The 18,748-nt window shown below is 39.3% G+C and overlaps 1 protein-coding gene across 2 annotated transcripts; it reads left to right on the top strand.

The window, feature by feature from the left end:
* Positions 1 to 3,470: 3,470 nt before the first annotated feature.
* LOC118411254 (coiled-coil domain-containing protein 6-like) lies at positions 3,471 to 18,258 on the top strand. 2 transcript variants are annotated; one of them, XM_035813417.1, is made up of 9 exons: positions 3,471 to 3,712; positions 9,806 to 9,955; positions 10,656 to 10,784; positions 11,232 to 11,335; positions 12,475 to 12,632; positions 13,032 to 13,188; positions 13,658 to 13,755; positions 14,525 to 14,643; positions 15,144 to 18,258. In XM_035813417.1, the coding sequence occupies exons 1-9, from the start codon at positions 3,503 to 3,505 to the stop codon at positions 15,216 to 15,218; spliced, it is 1,200 nt and encodes a 399-aa protein (XP_035669310.1). In that variant the 5' UTR covers positions 3,471 to 3,502; the 3' UTR covers positions 15,219 to 18,258. The 2 variants fall into 2 exon arrangements, with proteins under 2 accessions (XP_035669310.1, XP_035669309.1); XM_035813416.1 differs by having other exon boundaries at positions 3,472 to 3,712; positions 13,658 to 13,773.
* The last annotated feature ends 490 nt before the right edge of the window (positions 18,259 to 18,748 follow it).

Here is an 18,748-nt window from a genome sequence, read left to right as displayed (position 1 = left end):
CCGCTCTTCACTGGAATGAGTTTCTTGTAGGCATAAAACTGAATACGGTTTGTCCTTCAAAAAGGTAAAGATTTCCCGTCTTTTTTCTTTCTTTCCTAAGCCATTACAATTGAAACTAGCTACCGAAAGCTTACTTTGAGGCGGGAAGGAAAGGGAGTAGAAATGGTATCAATTGGAATTTTGACGAGAATGTGCCAGTCTTTGATATGGAGATTTGGCTCGCCAGGTGGACTCATGAATAACAATAGTGGGCTTGGAACCAGCAGGTGGATGGGATTCCAGACATAATTGTACACTTGCAAACATAGTAACAATTACTGACACAAAAAGAAGAAATTCTACAAACAACATAAACAATATCGGCAAATCACGGTCTAACATGATGAACAGTTCAGTAGGATTTTGCTCCCCGTGTAGTTAAGCTTAGGAGCCAAAGTATAATTAAGTTTGAAGCGAGTAGTGGGAATAAATGTCTTATCAGGACAATGTCATGTAACCTTTAGAAAGTCACTGGTTTTCCTTTCCCATCTCTCCAATATCCATTGTAGAACCGGTATTTCACCCCCTGTTCGTACGCCTGTTTGACATTTTCCCGCCACTTACGTTTTTCTTGCAGATCAGCACCTGTGAGGTCATCCGTGAAGAAGAAGTTTTCGGCTTTCAGCTTAGTTCTTGCCACTTTCATGATACTGACTTTATCTTGATAGCTGTTTAACTTGACCAGGATGTGTTGAGGGGTACCATCTGGGCTGTTCTTGGTCGGTCCGTCGGGATGGGCTCGTTCGATTTTCACATGTGTAAGGCCGAACTTCTCATGGAAAATCTTGTCTACAGTAGAGATGCAGTTTTCACCTTTTCCAACTTTGCGACCGATTATTCTGATATTATTTCTGCGGGAGAATCTCTCTAACTTGTTGCACTTGTGTTTCAGCTCTGCCAGATTCTCTTCCATAATCTTCATTTTGTCGGTGTGCGACTTAATCTGATCAGAGGTTTCGCGCGCAGATTCTTTCACATTTTTTTGTATCTCGGTCGTTCTCTTTTCAACTTTCTCCATTCGTGACTCTAGCATTTGGACATTTTTTTCTAGGTTTTCCTCCAAGGATCTCACCTCTTCATGTAGCACCCTCTGTCCGTCCAAAATCCTCTGGAGTTGGTCGCGCACGAAGGTCTCGAATTCCGATGAAGACGCCTCCGTGTCGCCGCCATGTTTGTCTTCTTTGTCTCCAGCAGAGTCATGTCCTTTCGTCGAAGCTAGACGTTTCTGCCGGGTAGTCATCGTGTCGAATGTTGGGACGGTCACCAGTAATACTTTAAGAATGTATGTGGGAGAAAGTTGTAACAATAACAGGCTCAAATTACCACCAAAAAATTGTACTCAGTCGGGAGCGAGCTCAGACACGACACGACCTACTCCCGTGATGCCATGCATTGAAACTTTGCAAGTTGATACCGATTACGTGCTTTTGGATGTAGATATGTAGTATATGTTCTTACATAGCAATATGTAGCAACTAAACTTTTTGGGTATTGGATACGTAGCATACATGTATCACAGTAGCAACTACCGTATGATATAGCACCGATGAAAAGAACTGTGGCAGTATCGCTAAATGAGGGTCCTGTCAACGTTGTGACGTTGGGCAGTCAAAGAGCAGAGCAAGTTTACAACATAAATAAATCCATTCCAAAGCACAGGACCAACTGTATTTGTCATTGAACTACAAAACCAGAAAGTCAAGATTAAGAAGTCAATTTCTTTAATAAGATGTCACGTATTTTCACAAGGTGGTTCTTCCTCTTCCTCTTCCTCTTTCGCTTGATATTGTTTTAATACAACATGGTCGTCTTTGCCTACGGACCAACAGGCTTCTAAGTTTGACTAGAGCCACAGTTGACTGCTGCCTTGCGCACTTGCTCTTCCCTGAGAACCTTAAAGTTGCAACATGAAATGACAAAACGAACAGACCTTAAGGTGTTTTCCAACGGTGAACTTGAAAACGAAACTCTCCTGTCCTTCCTTCTTGTTACCTGTTGTTTACGGTAATGTGAGACCTGTGCGTGAGAGGGCATGCGCAAACGCTCACGTGATTTTAGCTAGTCGCACACACCTGTTGCCTTGGACACTAAGGGTGATCTTCATTTGTTTGAAGCTCGTCAATCGAACGAAGGAGTCGGTTTGAATCAGCTTGTAGTGTTTTCATTCTGTACACTCCTTGTTTTGTCACCAAAAGAGCATCTTGCATGACAACGACACGCTTTTATACACAATAATTATATATATATTGTGTATAACACCCACGTAAGTTTGCGATTAACGTTAAGACCATTCTCCTGCGCAGAGGGGACCAAAGTCATCTCAAACTCCTGTTGTTTCGCAGGAATTTTATACGACATATTCGCAAGTTTTGCGTGGGAGAATGTTTAATAAGTCTTGTCTAACAAAGCTCCCGTATACTAGTAGTTCACACAACTCCCGCGCAACGAATGACGCTTCGAAATGGTAATAAAAGAAGAATAGACAAATAGATAAATAGGAGAATAGAAAAGATTCTACGTGTGTGTAGCTACTGTGTTCAATTTATCTACCAACAACGCTAACGTTAACAAGAATAGACACTAGAGTTCAATCAAACAGCGAATCCTAATTTAACGCATAAGCAGTCTCCTTTGCCCGTGCGCTGTTTTACATATTACCTAACACGTTCAAACAGCATGATACACACTTTCTACTAAAGCCATATCGCACCTGCTTCACACTAGACAAGCTAGTACATTCGACTTATCTCCAATGTCAAATACATGCACTGGGGGCCCCGTGGTCACTTGTTTCTGATTATGATCACATATCTGAAATTGTTCCAATAGAAAATGAATAATGAAGGTTTGGTTACTATATCATTATACCATTTCCAGAGATTCTTCCATATCAAGCTTTACGAATGCCAAATACACTTTAAATAGAGACAAAAGTCTTGGTATGTTGTATTTTCTTCTTATTTCAAAAACATAACGTTACAACAAGAAGCTTTGAAACCATGTCGCAATCGGCCTTTTTGGTATTCGCGACATATATGCAGACGAGACGATCCTGATTTATGTGGTCATGTGTCAGAATGCAGTCAGTTAGTATCTCCTCACGGTAACGCTTGTTATGCTTCCCACGTCTGCAGTTGTGATACAGCAATTGGACATTGTCCTTCTGTACCGGAGTACACCTATTGAAAATCGTGATATTATATTTGGCGTTGTATTGACTTGATAATTGAGTTTGCGCTTCTGTAGGTCTAACTTCAATATTATTTCAAACAGTCTCAGTTTGGTGATGCTAAGGACTGACGGATCATAAGGAAGTTAAAATTGCATAAGATTTCACAACAATGTTGCACAATTTAGGCGGTGACACGCCCCTTTTGACACGCCCTCAGGTGCATGAAGTCACCTGAGTTTTTTTTCGTTCCCCAGGATGCACCGCGCCGTCTCGCCCTACTTCACTTCCAAGATGGCGGACAGCGCGAGCGAGATGAGCGAGAGCGAGTCGACAGATGGGGGAGGGAGTAAGGCCACTTCTCCCACCGAGGAGCTCCACAACCGCATCAGTTCTCTGCAGCAGGAGAACAGAGTTCTCAAGATAGAGTTGGAGACCTTCAGGATGCGCTGCAAGGCGCTACAGGAGGAGAACAAGGCGCTACGGAAGGCCAGTGTGTCTATCGTGAGTAGCCCCGTCTGCCTTGTCTTGGCTCGCTAAAAACAATTGTTATTTTGGTCGTGAAGGTAGTTATTCTTAACGATTGACACGACTGTAGACTCCAAATGCTCCAAAATATTGCAGAGGGAGGGACTGTGCTCCATATGGATAAGTTATAATCGGAAAGCGTAGAGAAAAGGGCCCCTTGCCCGTGACCCTTGAAGAAAATAAAATGTCCCAGACGGACCATTTGTTTTTGTGGAGGCACGTGATATCATGTTCGCTCCATTTTCCATCGCCTGACTTTTGTTGTCCTTTCACAAGTCTGAACTCGCCCCCTCTCGCAGTGTCGGGTTTTCCCTATGTGTGTGTTCCCTGCATGGAAACGCAGGCAAAAATAGAAGTCATTTTTTTGGTCAGCTACTGTCGCAGTGTTTGTGAGCGCGGTTATGGCCAAGTTTAAACAACAACAACAAAACCATTGGCAGCGCATTTTATATATGGGGCACTGGGAGACTACACTGCAATCTTTATTTGGTTCTGTGGCATTGTTGGGTTCGCAAAGGATGTACATAGGAAAGGTGGTTAGCAAATTTATGAGATGTGTTTTATCACATTCGTTTTACCAAGGAGCTTTTGTTTTACCCAGTCTTGTTGTTTGTTGCACAGCTAAAAAAATAAAATAAACATCTCATAGTTGCATGAAGCTATATCTTTACATCTAGTGTTCAATAGAAATCACTATGTCAAAACACATCAGTGTGGCCAACATGTTAGAGAGCGAGGTATTGAATGCTTGAATTCAAAGCTGACAGAAATCACCAATACTAGTACTAGTACCTTATAAAAACTTTATGCATTTACAATAAAAATTAGTTCCAGAGAAGTTTACAATGTGGCAGTTTACACTCATAATCCCATGACATATCAAGGGAATGTCAACAACATGGCAGTTGTTGAACATCGCATTTCTTTTGCTCTAAAGAGTAGAAGCATAATGTCTTGCCTTGATTCAAACTCAACTAAGAAAGGAAAGCAAGACCTGCTTGAATTAGAACAGAGGTCTCAAGGCATCAACCAAATCCCTGTCAAAATTGCTGTCTCCTCCTTGAGTCATTAGAATGTTCCCAAGTCGTCCGCTGAGCCTGTTCCATCTCTCTGTCACAGACAGGTGACGCCATCGCATCTGGAAAATCAGCAGAATTAGGAAATTCCCATGCCTGGATGATCATGGCTGATTAAACCAATTTGTCTCCATCATACATAATTCCTGTAGTACCATCCACCAAAGACCCTGATGGTGACATATGATCTAGATCACCTACTGTTTGTCCAGATTTCCATGTCACTGTACACTGGAAGGTCTTTACATATTTATATGCTCATATATGTTTATCTGTAATATATCCATTTGACCTTCACTTTTTATCATATCAGAGAATCATCTGGTCCAGAGCATTCGAAGCACATGATACAAACCTCCCCTCCCATATTGTGACATTGGTTATTGTATTACAACTCCGTCCGTAAAGAGCAGATGGAATATTTCAACTTGACCTTCTTGCAGTGGGTGGCGTCTGTCATGGTTTATTGAGTCATAATCTTTATATCAGGTCAATAACATTTTCCATTGTGGACATGTGCATTCTTTGTGATGGAAAAATACTTTTAGTACTTCCTATTAGTATTAGGCTTTTAATGCCAATTTGTGAAAGAAATTGCTTAAACTTAAAGTATGGGTAGAAAAGCTTTCCTAGGAATGGTTGCTGATTTGCTGTAGACATGTAATATTCCATACAGGAGACCCATTTTGTACAGTTATAACTGTATGGATTACTGTACCAACAAGGTTCTACATTCATTAGCCCAGCTCTGTACCACCCACAAACAGCTGACTGAGAGAGACCCTCCCAAAACAGACTTGAGTCACGGCCAGAAATAGATGTTTACCTCACCCATGCCGCAGTCCTTTGTTAAACAAACTGTTGAAATAATTGAGAGTTCAACAGTGGCTTTGAGAAGAGGAACAACATTCCGGTACAACTGCACGGCTCAATTTAATTTTATTTTAAAACAGAAATGATAGTAAAGGGAAGGGTGCTTGCGTTTCAGAATAGAATTGCTGACACAGGGCTATCGCACACTGTGGATTTTTGGCAGGCTTACAAAAAATTTCTTGAATTTTGTATTGGGATGTGCACAGCAATATCATATTCCTCCCATAACCCACCCTCCTCGGTGATCTGCACTTCCCAATTCAATAAAATGGGTTTGTCAGCTAAAATACATCAGCATCAAGTGATAGAAATCGTGAGCTGCGCGATAGCATGCCCCAAAGCCTTCTATCCTGAGTTATTGGTCTATTGCAGGATTAGATGCTTTCATTTCCCTTCCTTTCCGGTGGCAGTTATTGGGTTGTCTGGACACGAGCAGATGGCTAGATGTAAACCTGGATATCTGCAATTCACTGTGGGGAGGGTGAAATCCTGTGATTTATTTATGTTGGGATTAGAAAGCCCCCCTTCATTTTGTCATGTTTGCCGTCTGAAATTATCCAGGAGCAAAGATTGAAAAAAGTATGTTATTCTCTACATATATAGTAGATGGGTCTAAGTCATTTAGTTGTCGATTCATATGATAATATATCTATGTAGACAATTCAACCATCTTAGCTATTGAATGTACTCCAGACTAAGACTCAACCACAGTATATCGATTTGAATGTACTGCAAGAATTTTGAACTTGGAAGAAGACTGTGTCAAGTGTACTATACTACATCATACTACATGTTTTTTTGTAAGAAATTGTGATTTATCTTATGATTATGTCACTTTGAATCTATATGTGAAAGTAAGAAAGAAAACTTCGAAAATGGTTGGAATATTGTATTGCTTTCAAATTGTTTGCTGATTAGAAGGAAAATCAAATTTTGCAGTCTAGTTTGTCAAAATATCAATAATTCACAAAAAATCAATATATTTTGGTCAATAATATATGCCAGTTCAGAGCTACTAGATCTGTTGATAAAAACAGTCTTATTTTAAGGAAATCTAAACTCATAATTCGTGAAATTTCTGTTTCGATTGCCTTTATGATTATCTGTACATAGATTATCAGCTTGGGTCTTGATACATATGTTGGTATTCCTACCTTTTGTTTGTTGATAGGGCTTGAACTAAAAATAGTTTTGTTAATAATAATATTACCAATAAAGGAATTTTCCTGGATACATCAATAATATTCCGTATACCTTGACAATGATACATGTAACTGGAATGGAGGGATTTGAATCTCAACATGAACCTGAGTGATTTTGTGTTCCCAGGTTAAATTAGTTAGGCAGGACCAACTTCTGTATTCCACTGGGAGCTTGACCTGTGGGTCAGTGACCTTGAGAAGAACTAGATGTCAGGTCAAAATGTGCATTGAATGGTCTGGAGGCTGTGTTCTGAATGAGGCCACTCAGACTTGATTTTATAGATGGCATCCATGCATATATAGATTTTCATCTATTCTCTGAAACAAAAATTTTACTCCTTTAAAAAGATGGATAAAGGTTTGCAAGAAAGCATGCGCCGGTAAGTTTTTTTTTCGTATCGGCAAAAACTCATTAGTGTCCAGCCCACTCATCCATATTATCACCACCAGGCCATTTTATGGCTCTCACAGTCACTTCCTGTGGGACATGTCATCTCTCTTGTACAAAAATCAATAAGCCACTTAAGGATACTGGGGTGGGGACGGAGACTCTACCTCCGTTTCATGGAGACATGGTTTAGGCAGTCTTGGCACAGAAAAGGCCAAATTCAATTAAAGGGGAATGTAGCAAAAGGTTTCAAACAATGATCTACTTACTATTCATCATCATGAATTACTTCAGTATTAAAGAAGCATATGGAATATGTCTAAGATGCTTGCAAGATCTTGTGATACAGGTTGCAAAATCTCAGGTTTGGTATTACTGACAAAACATTAAGTGTACATTCTGCCTACAATGTACAGCATTAGCCTTGAGGTACATTTTAAAACATTGTATACTAGTGACAGTTCGTTTAGTTCTCACATACCCATCTAATGTTGTCCGTGTAGATAAATTTTGTACAAAACCATTTTATTTTCAATCCTTAAATTATGCATGCAAGTGGAAAGATCCTAATAAAAGTGATTTGGCTTGGATACTGAATGAACTTCTGAACAGGTCCCCAAACTGTACACGTATATGTAGATAAGGCTCATGCGATGCAGAATTAGATTATAGACATTAAGTTACTGCCAAGTACGTCAGGTGATTGTGAGTAGCAGATAGAAATAGACAGGAGAAAAAATTTGAATTGACGCCATTGGTCTTCTCCATGCTAAAGGAGCCATTTGGCACCAGATTTGAGTTGATAATGGGGTTAGACAGCGGGGAGAAGGTTACGAAGAAAAGCATTGATTGTGAAGTGCAAGCAGTATTTGCTGTTTGTAGACGTAAAATCAAGAGCAGAACAGACATACATTTGTCAGTTTGTGCTAGAGTCAATTCCAAGTCACCGAGATGGTTTTGAAATAATATTTGCAATAAGTTTGAACTATTTGGAATAAAAGAACATTTCAGTCACTCAGGTTCGAAATTGTTCAAGCCTTTAAAAATGAAAGTTTCAACATGTTTGAACCTTTTTATATTTGTTGGAACATTTGGGAAAGTAATGATATACTTATCTCTTTATTTAGAACAATTTTCAAACATCTATGTGTTTTTGTTATTGTTCCAACATGTTCCAACATTTTGTGTCATTTTTTCCCTCCATAAAAACTTTTATTGCCCCCATAAACAAAGTTCCTAAGCTTGGTCCTTTGTTTGGCTCTTGTATTTTTAGATTTTCTATAGTATACAATGATGAGTCTTTTGTGAGAAGGTGGCAGACAGACATAATTTCCTGCAATTGGCAGGGATGTGTGAATTGCCCTCTTCCCAGCTCACTGACCCAGTTTCATCATATTGTTTCCATGTTCGAACATATGATCACAAATGATGCATCTATGCTGGAACAGTTTAGAAACTAACAGAAATAAAGTATTTGATGTTAGAAATGTTTCTAACATGTTTGAATACTTTAGAAATATTTAGAACGTCACATAGATGTTATAAATAGTTCTAAATAGTTACTTATCACAGTTAGATTGTTACAAAGATTTCCAAAATGTTAGAACAAAAGGCAAGAAACACCCTCTCGGTAATATAGAATTGACTCTAGCATTGCAAATGAAATATGTTTATAGTAAGTCTTACGAGGATGTTGCTATGGATGACATAGTGTTGTGCTAGAGCTAGAGCAGTAACTACCCCGGTAGGATGAATGTGATCTGAATGTCATTCTAACCTTGTTATCTTTACAGACACAAATGTATCCATCTATGTAGCCATATTGCTAATGGTTGCTGTGATTACCAAGGCAGATGAAGTAGCATTTAGTGTAGGAGTCAGGGTTCTAGCCAGGATTTTATTTTAGCGTAGTGGGAATGGCATGGTAGCAAAGCGACCAATCAGGAGATTTGTGTGGAAGGGGGTCATTTTTAAAATGTAGAGTTAAAAGTTGTCACTCTGTTAACATCACATGTAATTTGAAGGATTTTGGGGTCAGTTTTGAGTTGCCTATCATCATTTTTCATTGTTCAGACATTGATTAGACATTGTTGAACAAGCAAATGATAGCCAAGCACCACTACACTAGTTAGCATAGTGGCCCTTGTTTTAGCGTAGTGGTCAAAAATTTTAGCATAGTGGCCCACTACGCTAAAATGCACTAGCTAGAACCCTGGGAGTTGTGTTTAGGCCTGATGAAATCTGGTTCTTGGGGAAATAAAGAAATAAGAGATTGTATGGGAAAATGTACCAGAGCTTTTATGAACAGTTGGGATTTGGGTTAGATACAAAGTGGCTTATGTTTTCCCTATTTCTCAATTGATAACTGTAAAAAAGATGCATCATTCAAGGAATTTACAAAAACTCACAGAAAATGCACTCAAAATTGTTTTACTCCCAAGGATATCATGATAAATGTGGAGGTATAGTATGTTCCTTATCAGAAAACATAGCTATATCTAACAACATGTTAAATATGTTCCTCCCACAGCAAGCCCGTGCGGAGCAGGAAGAAGAGTTCATCAGTAACACACTCCTGAAGAAGATCCAGTCACTGAAGAAGGAGAAGGAGAAGCTGGCCATGAACTATGAGCAGGAGGAGGAGTTCCTCACCAACGACCTGTCGCGCAAGCTCATGAAGGTACGAGCAGACCTCACACTCAAGTCATAGATACAGTGTAACCTCCACTAACATGAGCATGCCAGGCTACATTCAGTACATGTGCATGTATATGAGCCACTTTGAAACATAATGTGCTTGAGCCTTGAAAGCTCTGTTGTGTAGAACCCTCTTAAGTATGCAGGTCTATGAGGGATGATCAATTTGTTCTCGCAAGTGTAGTACTCAGTAGTAGCGGTCCCAGTCTTCAACATGTACAGAAACAGAACCACATACATATTCTATAGTTAAACCTAACTGTTAACATACAGGAAGAGTTGATTGACACAGTCCTGTGGTTGAGTCCCCAGCTGTGAAAGTTCCTCCAGAGCTGGTTTGTGGGAAGTGGTGGTTTGCCTGTGTGTGACTGTGGAATGTTGAGGATGTAGGATGACTCCAGGGCAGGAAGTGTTGGGACAGCAAGCTTGATTCTTCTCTTCCTGTGGGCTGGAAGTGTCACACAAGTTTAAACACTGGTTCTCTTCACACAAGTTTAAACGCTGTTTCCTTTTGAATTTTACAGACACTATGTTTAGTTAGAAAATCTAGTTCAGAAAATCTTTTTATATGCTTGTCAACTTGTTACTGAACATAAAGTAAAACTTAGCTTGGTAATTTTCAGTTTTTGATTAAAAACTATTGATTGTGTTTTTGCATAATGTTTGTTTTTGTTTGTGTTTAGCTGCGTGAGGAGAAGGTCCAACTGGAGCAGACCCTGGAGCAGGAGCAGGAGTTCCAGGTTAACAAACTCATGAGGAAGATCGAGAAGCTTGAGAACGAGATCCACCAGAAGCAAAACAACTTGGAACAGGTCAGACCCAAGTTAAGCTGTACACCTTTGCTTTTTGAAACTAGGACAAGGAATGGGCTTGTCAATACTAACATTATGGGGGGAATACATTTCCATGAAGTTCATAGTAATGTTGGTAGCCGCTTTTAAGGCAAACCTACACAATGAAGAAGACAACTTAGGACCAATCTGGTCTATGTGGACAGATGGTCACTATAGACAGAATTCTTGATGCTTGTGTTAATTGGGAAAATTATTTAAGGGACCACCAAAATGTTGTCACATTGGTCTTTACATAGAGGTGGTCACTTGTGCAGGTTTGATTTTATAAATGTATTTGAAGAAATTTTGTTGATAAAAGTATGATTAAAACAACAGAACGTCCTGTAAAATTTGACATGTTCTTGTGCGATGTAGAAAAGCTAACATGACGGACAAAGTCAGTAACAGGAATTTTGACCTTTGCAGCTGCGTCGTGAGAAGGTGGAGCTGGAGAACACCCTAGAGCAAGAGCAGGAGGCTCTGGTCAACCGGCTGTGGAAACGCATGGACAGACTGGAGGCAGAGAAAAGGTTAGTACATCTATAGTACACAACTGGCTGTGGAAACGCATGGAGGCAGAGAAAAGGTTTGTACATCTATAGTACACAACCGGCTCTGGAAACGCATGGACAGACTGGAGGCAGAGAAAAGGTTAGTACATCTATAGTGCACAACTGGCTGTGGAAACGCATGGACAGACTGGAGGCAGAGAAAAGGTTAGTACATCTATAGTACACAACCGGCTGTGGAAACGCATGGACAGACTGGAGGCAGAGAAAAGGTTAGTACATCTATAGTACACAACCGGCTCTGGAAACGCATGGACAGACTGGAGGCAGAGAAAAGGTTAGTACATCTATAGTACACAACCGGCTCTGGAAACGCATGGACAGACTGGAGGCAGAGAAAAGGTTAGTACATCTATAGTACACAACCGGCTCTGGAAACGCATGGACAGACTGGAGGCAGAGAAAAGGTTAGTATATTTATAGTACACAACCGGCTGTGGAAACGCATGGACAGACTGGAGGCAGAGAAAAGGTTAGTACATCTACAGTGCACAAAACTTAAAGCCAGCATGCCAAACAGAACGACAGTTTGAAGGTCTTGTGACTCCATGTTTTTCATCTGTAATCGTTTAATTGTAATTTGGGAATCATGGTTTTAATTGACATTTCATGTGTGCATTGACTGCTTCCTGTCATTCTATGATAAAGGTGGGAAATATGTAATGCCAAGAACATAGACAAGCAGACAGACGCAAACAATATCTCCCCTTCAATAAGTACACTCTACCATTGCCCCCATGACCTGGAAAGTCTTTCATGTATGATAAAGGATGTTAGAAGATCACCTCTGACCTTTACTTCCTGTGAATCCCAAGTCTGACCAGTGCAGTGAAACCAGCTTCATTCTCACTTTACTTTACTGACAGTATATTTTTAGTAACTATGAACACACATGACCTATAAACACATACATGCAGACACACCCAAAATAAAATGTTTGAATGTACAGAGAGGCAAGAAAACCCCTGTACACACAGGCAATCATGAACATTTCAGAACAACTTATAGTTTACCAAGCTAAAACAATACAGTTTTAATATAATGGATCACATGTTGTACTAAACAAAAGATCATACAATAATGTATTTTGATCTGAATAGGCTGCTACAGGAGAGACTGGACCAGCCTGTGTCTGCACCCCCCTCCCCACGGGAACTGACGGAGGGCGACACTGCCCAGAACCTGACCATGCACGTACAGTACCTGCGCAACGAGGTGTCCAAGCTCAGGAGACAACTAGAGCTGGCTCAGCAAGAGCGTGAGTCGGGCTGGATTTTAAGATTTTATTTGTTACAACCACTGCTTATAGCTATGTCCTACCTCAGATTTATCATGTTTCACTGGTTCAGTTTGTATGCAACAGTGAGTATAAGTAGGATCTACGAATCAAGGGCATGGTTCACAAAGTCTTAGGAAAGATGTGCATATTCTTTTTTTTGCCTTTTTGATATTAAAGGACTGGAAACTAGAATGTGTCATATTTCATTTCATTTCATTGTTTGACTCATATTTTGAGGGATTGACATGCAGAAAATGCTGCAAATCCATCGAAAAGCCTGTGAGGCCAGTGCTAATAGGTTTTGGCTGCTCCAGCTCTAGTTGATAAGTCTGTAGGGGTTTCTTGAACATGCTGAAGGTGTCGTTGACCCCACTACAGATGCGGAGAAGATGGCGCACTATGTTGCTGAGGAGAAGCAGATTAAGGAGGAGAACGTGAGGCTGCAGCGGAAACTCCTGCGGGAGATGGAGAGAAGAGAGGCGCTGAGCAGACAGCTGTCCGAGAGCGAGTCCAGTCTGGAGATGGATGAGGAGAGGTCAGGGTCTTCTTACCTTCATCTGTTGGAGCTTATGTTTCACTGGCAACTTCGTACAAAAACGGGCGTCCATCTATGTTCAAATCAATTCAGTTTGAAAAGAGATAACAAAGAAGGATACCCTAAAATACCTCGTATCATGCACAAATGTTTCTGTAATGATTCAAGTATGTAGCCATGTGTTTTAAAAAGAGAAGAAGCTACTAAAACTTAAATATGCAGTAGTACATTTGTAATTTTGTATAGTAAAATGTATCCAGTGATAGAGATTGAATGAAAAGATATTTTCATTTATTTATTCCTGGGTGCACATTCTTCAAATACATTAAAAAAAATGATACTGTAGGAAACCTATGCATACCGGTAAGTATGCAGATTTCAGGCAACTTAGATGGTAATGTCCATGCAGATCTTATAACCCTCCCCAAATTTGCAGTGTCATGTAACTGTAATGTATGCTGTGTTTCAGGGCCTTTAATGAGATGGCGTCCCACGGAGGCATCCGACCACGTACGGTCTCCAGCCCCATCCCCTACTCCCCCTCCTCCAGCCGATCCATGTCACCAGGTGGGAATGAAGGACAAAGTAGGAAACCTCTCACGTTTGTCTTCACACTTGTGATATGTGGACATTTCTGCCTTTTCCATCAACAAAATTCATGCTGTGAAAGCAAAGCATATGATTGTTTGCTTTGAGCATCGGAAAGACTGCTTTCTTGCTACTGGCAAAATATCCAGAAGAAAAATCTTTAAATATTTTAATGATTTGATTATTCCTTTGCTATTTCTATTCATCAGTTCAGATATCATTTGTAATAAAAATGGAAGAACTATTGGTTACTTACAATGTTACCTTTAAGTTAGTGTTACCTGAAAGACGTCAAAGGGTTTATTGGTATTTTGTCAATGGAAAATGGAGACACTGTCCACAGATCACAAACTGTTTCACACTTTTCATGTCTTTTTACAACTTGCTTCTTGTTCTCTACACAAAGCATCCTGTGCAGTTATGACTCAAATATGGTGTATTTTTTTTAAAACTCAAGACAGCACAGACATATCCTTACCAATTGACAAGAGATGACATGACATGTCAAAACTAAAGCTGCATATCAGACTTACATGACCACCACAGTAGGTTATTTAACTTGTCAGCCAGAAATCTGTGTAGTTATTGTAACAGAGTTAATGAAAAGAACAAAGTCTCATAAATTTTGTTGGAAATTTGGGATCCCAAAAATAGGCACATAGTACTGCACATGTTAGCAAAACGTAAATTGGAGCATGTTTTCATTATTGGGATTTTGAATGATAATTTTGCCCTTTGCGTTCCATAGGTGCGACTTTCAGCCACTCTCCATTTGGCCCTCCCTCGCCACTCAGCCGCTGCTCTTCCTCTAGCTGTAGTTTCCAGTCGACTCCCAGCATGCACTTCACCAGCATGTCGCCACCTCTGGTAAGTCTGTCTGTTAGGCTTAAGGTCGTAGGTCATGCATGGAGATATTAGGAATGTTAAAAGGGAAATGTAGAGTGCAGAAAGCATCAGTCATGTCACTTGATAGCATGATGGCTTGAAAATTTAACTTGGTAAAAAGAAATTAGGGACACAAAATCTTTTATACTATTATGAAATTTCATTTTGCTGATGTAAATATCATGTAGTTCACTAACGTGTTTGATAGTTCGCCGACGCTCATGCTTTCTATGTATTTAAAAAAAAAATTCAATTATGTAATGTCAGTCTTTTTATTACCAATTTGAGTCTGATTCACCATACTTGTATAAGACTGAAACCTCCATTGACAAATACAAACCACACTACAGACATCATACATATATTTTTGTAACCATGCATACATATGACTTGTAAGCCACCCTCAGGTAATCCTGATATGTAAGAGCTGAGATTTTCAAGTACATGTACTCAAGGACACGTTGATTTTGACTATTTTCCAGCGGCCAGCCAGCAGGCCCTCTTCCATTAGCAGCCCTGACAAGGGATTTGCCAAACCTGCCTCCCCCTCTACATAGTGGCTCGCTCCAGCCATATGCACTACAACTGGCCGCTGTGGTTTGTACAAATGTAAATTAATGTTTTGCATAGTGATGTATAACTGTTGCCTTCAGCAATGAAAATGAAAACCTTATGTGATGTTGCTATCAGTGCTTCACTATGCTGTCTATATGATACCCTTGACAATGCTTTGGGTATGTAAATGTTCAGTTCGCTTCATTAGAGACTTGAATGGGTTATACAAAGATGATACATTCTCGTTGCTATCCGAGACAGCGTAAATTTGTAGCTACTTAATTGAAGAGAAGAGATATTTTTTCTTTGCTGACTATCCTTTGTAAATGCTATCGGAAAGAAAGTAAGAGCTATTCCTAAGTGGTGTTGATTTAAAGTTTATATTGTGTGACTTGGTGCTGAGTTGGACTGAGGCTGTTGCTGCTGTTTTCTTTGACTTTCCACTAAGAAGCCACAAAGTTTTATCTTTCCACTTCTTTATTTTTGTTGTTGCTTTTACATTCTAGTCATTCTTTGTCACCTTTGTTTCAAGCTGTTATTTTTCACAAAAGATCTAAGTTTAACGTTACTTAACCATTTAGGTTGATCACTTTGTATAGTGTGTATCTGGGGATGTTCCATTGGTTTTAGGAGGCTTAATTTGATGTTAAATTAGCTAGCTTCTCCCAAAGTTTGTGTACCAATCATCTATACATTTACTTGTGATAATGACTATTCTGGTCAGAGAAGTATTGCTGTACTTTAAATTTTCATTGTACTTTATGAATTGAGCCCCATGTTTTGCACCCCTAAACCTTTGGAAATCCCTGTGTCCACACAACTTTAATTTAGTTTGATCATCTCCATTACTTTCTGTCAAGTTTGCCTGGAATGAAAATGTACAAAAAGAGGTGTGAAATGTGAAGCTCATGAAGTTTGTAATTATAGTAGTTTGTTGATTGAAAAATTGTATTCAATTCGATACATACATGTATAATGATATTGTGTATGATATATACTGCCCGATATTGACACTGAAAAGCAAAAAGCGGGCAGCTTTCTTGAAGTCAAACATATAGTAACTCTTCTTCATTTGAACTGTCATTCCAAGTTTGAATCATTTATTTACAACTTGTAGTTCATTTCCCCACAAAAAGTTTACCCCAGTGCCCATTTACTTGAAGCTAAACAAGCTGTCACAAATATGTGAATGTCAAAGAGTTTATTACCTTTTTTTTAAAGTTTGAATTGTCAACTCAAACTTGATAGGACTCACTTCATTGTTTGCATATGAAAGTTGGATGTTCAGGACACTACAATGACATTTTTGTTTGTAGCTTAGGAACAGGTCCACCTAATAGAAAATACACAGATGTAAAATGTGAGTGATTTGTTTTTGAAATTGAGGCTTGCTGGCATTCTTGCCCACATTATACTTAAGGAGCTTGTTTGTATCTGGGTCTATCACAAAACAGAAATGGTCACATTCAAGAGTCATTCAAGTACAAATGTAGAAACATGGCTGATGCAGCCATTGCTCACTAACTAGCCCTGTATACATGTAGTGAACTGTATATCTAGATGATTGGCAAATTACAAAGCCAACTTTGCAATTGCCTTGCACTGTGCTACACTCTAACAAGTAATGTCCACATGCTAACTACTATAAGTGATTGGACAGCCTACATTAGGAAATACAGCTTTGCCTGGCAGTGACTAATAAAGATGTTTTAAGATTAGCAAACTGTCACATATATGCACTACTGAAGCCAGTCAACACTTTGGGACACAAAGAGACACAACAAGATAAACTGTAACTTAGTATGGTTAGTTAATTGTTATGGGAACTTGAGAGCCGATTGGTTAGTAGTTGTGGGAAAATAAAGAAGACTATAGAAATATCAATGCATATAGACAACAAGACATTGAATCATAAAGGGCTTAAGCCTTTGTAGAATACTTATGAAACTGTTGTGGAGATATTGTAATGTTTTGTTTTGTATAGACTATCTCTCACCAGTGTGTGTTTTCTTTGCTTTGAAAAGGCAGTATTGACATAGAAAAAGTTGAATATGTGATAGAAGTTTACAAAAAGAAGCACACAGTATACCAATACAATGTTGAATATGGTTTGTATGTTTAACTTCTGATCTGATTTGAATTCTGTGACCAAAGCATAACCAAAACAAGGACTTCATTATTACAACTGTCATGTAACAATGGAGTTCAAGTTGACATGTTAAGTCTGTTGTTAGATTGAGGTGAGATGCTGATCTTTGAAATGGGAATTTTGTTCTTTATGATTTAATTTGTGCAACAGTGGATGCTAACTGTAGAACTGATGTAGATTCCTTCACCACATGCAGTGGCGGCTCTGCTAAAAATCTTAATAGTATACAAGTCGAGAGCTGTCAACACTAGAATTGCATCTATGACTACACTTGACTTGCATTCATGTAGTTTCTTTAGTAGTGCAAACTGTACTGAAACTTTGGCCACACTTGTTAGATTTTACCTGGTAAATGCAGTAGTTAAAATTTGAATGTGCTAGCCTGTGAAGTCACGGGCAAACATATCTAATAACAATATCATTGAAAGTTGGAACAGTTACCTACCAAGCTTTGTGAAGTGCTGTCAGCTGGAGATAAAAGTAGCATTCACTGAAAACAATGGCTATGAAGTATGAACTATATCAATATAGATAACTTACACAATTACAACTGTTGAATTTAATGAGGTTGGCTGGTCAAGGATTGAGTGCTAGATGAGAAAATATGCTGAGAAGGCATATATGAACAAACATTATGTACAGTGAAAATAATGTGGTGTTCACATACAGAAAGAGGTTATGGAATATAAATGTTGCTAGTTGTGGTAAATATATTGGTGTGTGAGAGTCTGAGAGAGAGAGAATGCTTCCAAAGGGTTGAATGAAAAGTTATTTCAAAGTTAATGAAGATTTATTTCGAATTGTTGATCTACGTAATGTACAGAGAGCAGCTTGGTTTATGCCGTTTTGTTTGTCAAAGGAGCCTGTTGCATATAAAACACTTCAATGCTGAAGAGTTTTGTGTCATGTTCTTTATTGCAGGCATAAATACTCCAGTATGTGTGTCTGTTCATTATACAAGAGGGCCTTGTTTGTGAATGACATCAAGGTCCGCCAGGTGAAACCCACGATATTGAGTGAAAGAACAATGTCCAGATGTGCAGACCACCAAATATGTAGTTCCTCTCTCTGTAGAGACTATTCATAATAGCTGGTGGTCTTTCTATAATCGTCAAGACGCTGGCAGGAGGAACCAGGCTATGCAGTGAAGGTGTGCAAATGGTAAGGTCAGGATGTTGAAGGTCCTCATGATCAGCTTAGATACTTCCCCTCATCTACAGATACTACATTGCCCACATACGTAGTAGCCATCCAGTTTGTTTGCCAGTTTACCTCCCAACAGTTTACCTCCAGGAAACATCCAACTCCATGCCTGCGTTTTTCCCGTTCGCCGCTTGACGTCGCTGTTGAAAAGTGATGATGGGACTTGGAAGGTCGTGGACC

Source organism: Branchiostoma floridae, chromosome 3, assembly GCF_000003815.2.
Source record: "Branchiostoma floridae strain S238N-H82 chromosome 3, Bfl_VNyyK, whole genome shotgun sequence".
Classification (NCBI taxonomy): domain Eukaryota; kingdom Metazoa; phylum Chordata; class Leptocardii; order Amphioxiformes; family Branchiostomatidae; genus Branchiostoma; species Branchiostoma floridae.
The sequence above is the reverse complement of the archived record's forward strand: the minus strand, read 5'-3'. Positions and strand labels throughout refer to the sequence as shown.

Bases quoted from the DNA above. Each gene is read 5' to 3' on its own strand.
- LOC118411254 (XM_035813416.1), top strand. From the start codon at position 3,503: ATGGCGGACAGCGCGAGCGAGATGAGCGAGAGCGAGTCGACAGATGGG. The intron at 12,633-13,031 runs GTGAGTCGGGCT...ACCCCACTACAG, and splicing joins AGAGCTGGCTCAGCAAGAGC to ATGCGGAGAAGATGGCGCAC. The intron at 14,644-15,143 runs GTAAGTCTGTCT...ACTATTTTCCAG, and splicing joins CCAGCATGTCGCCACCTCTG to CGGCCAGCCAGCAGGCCCTC.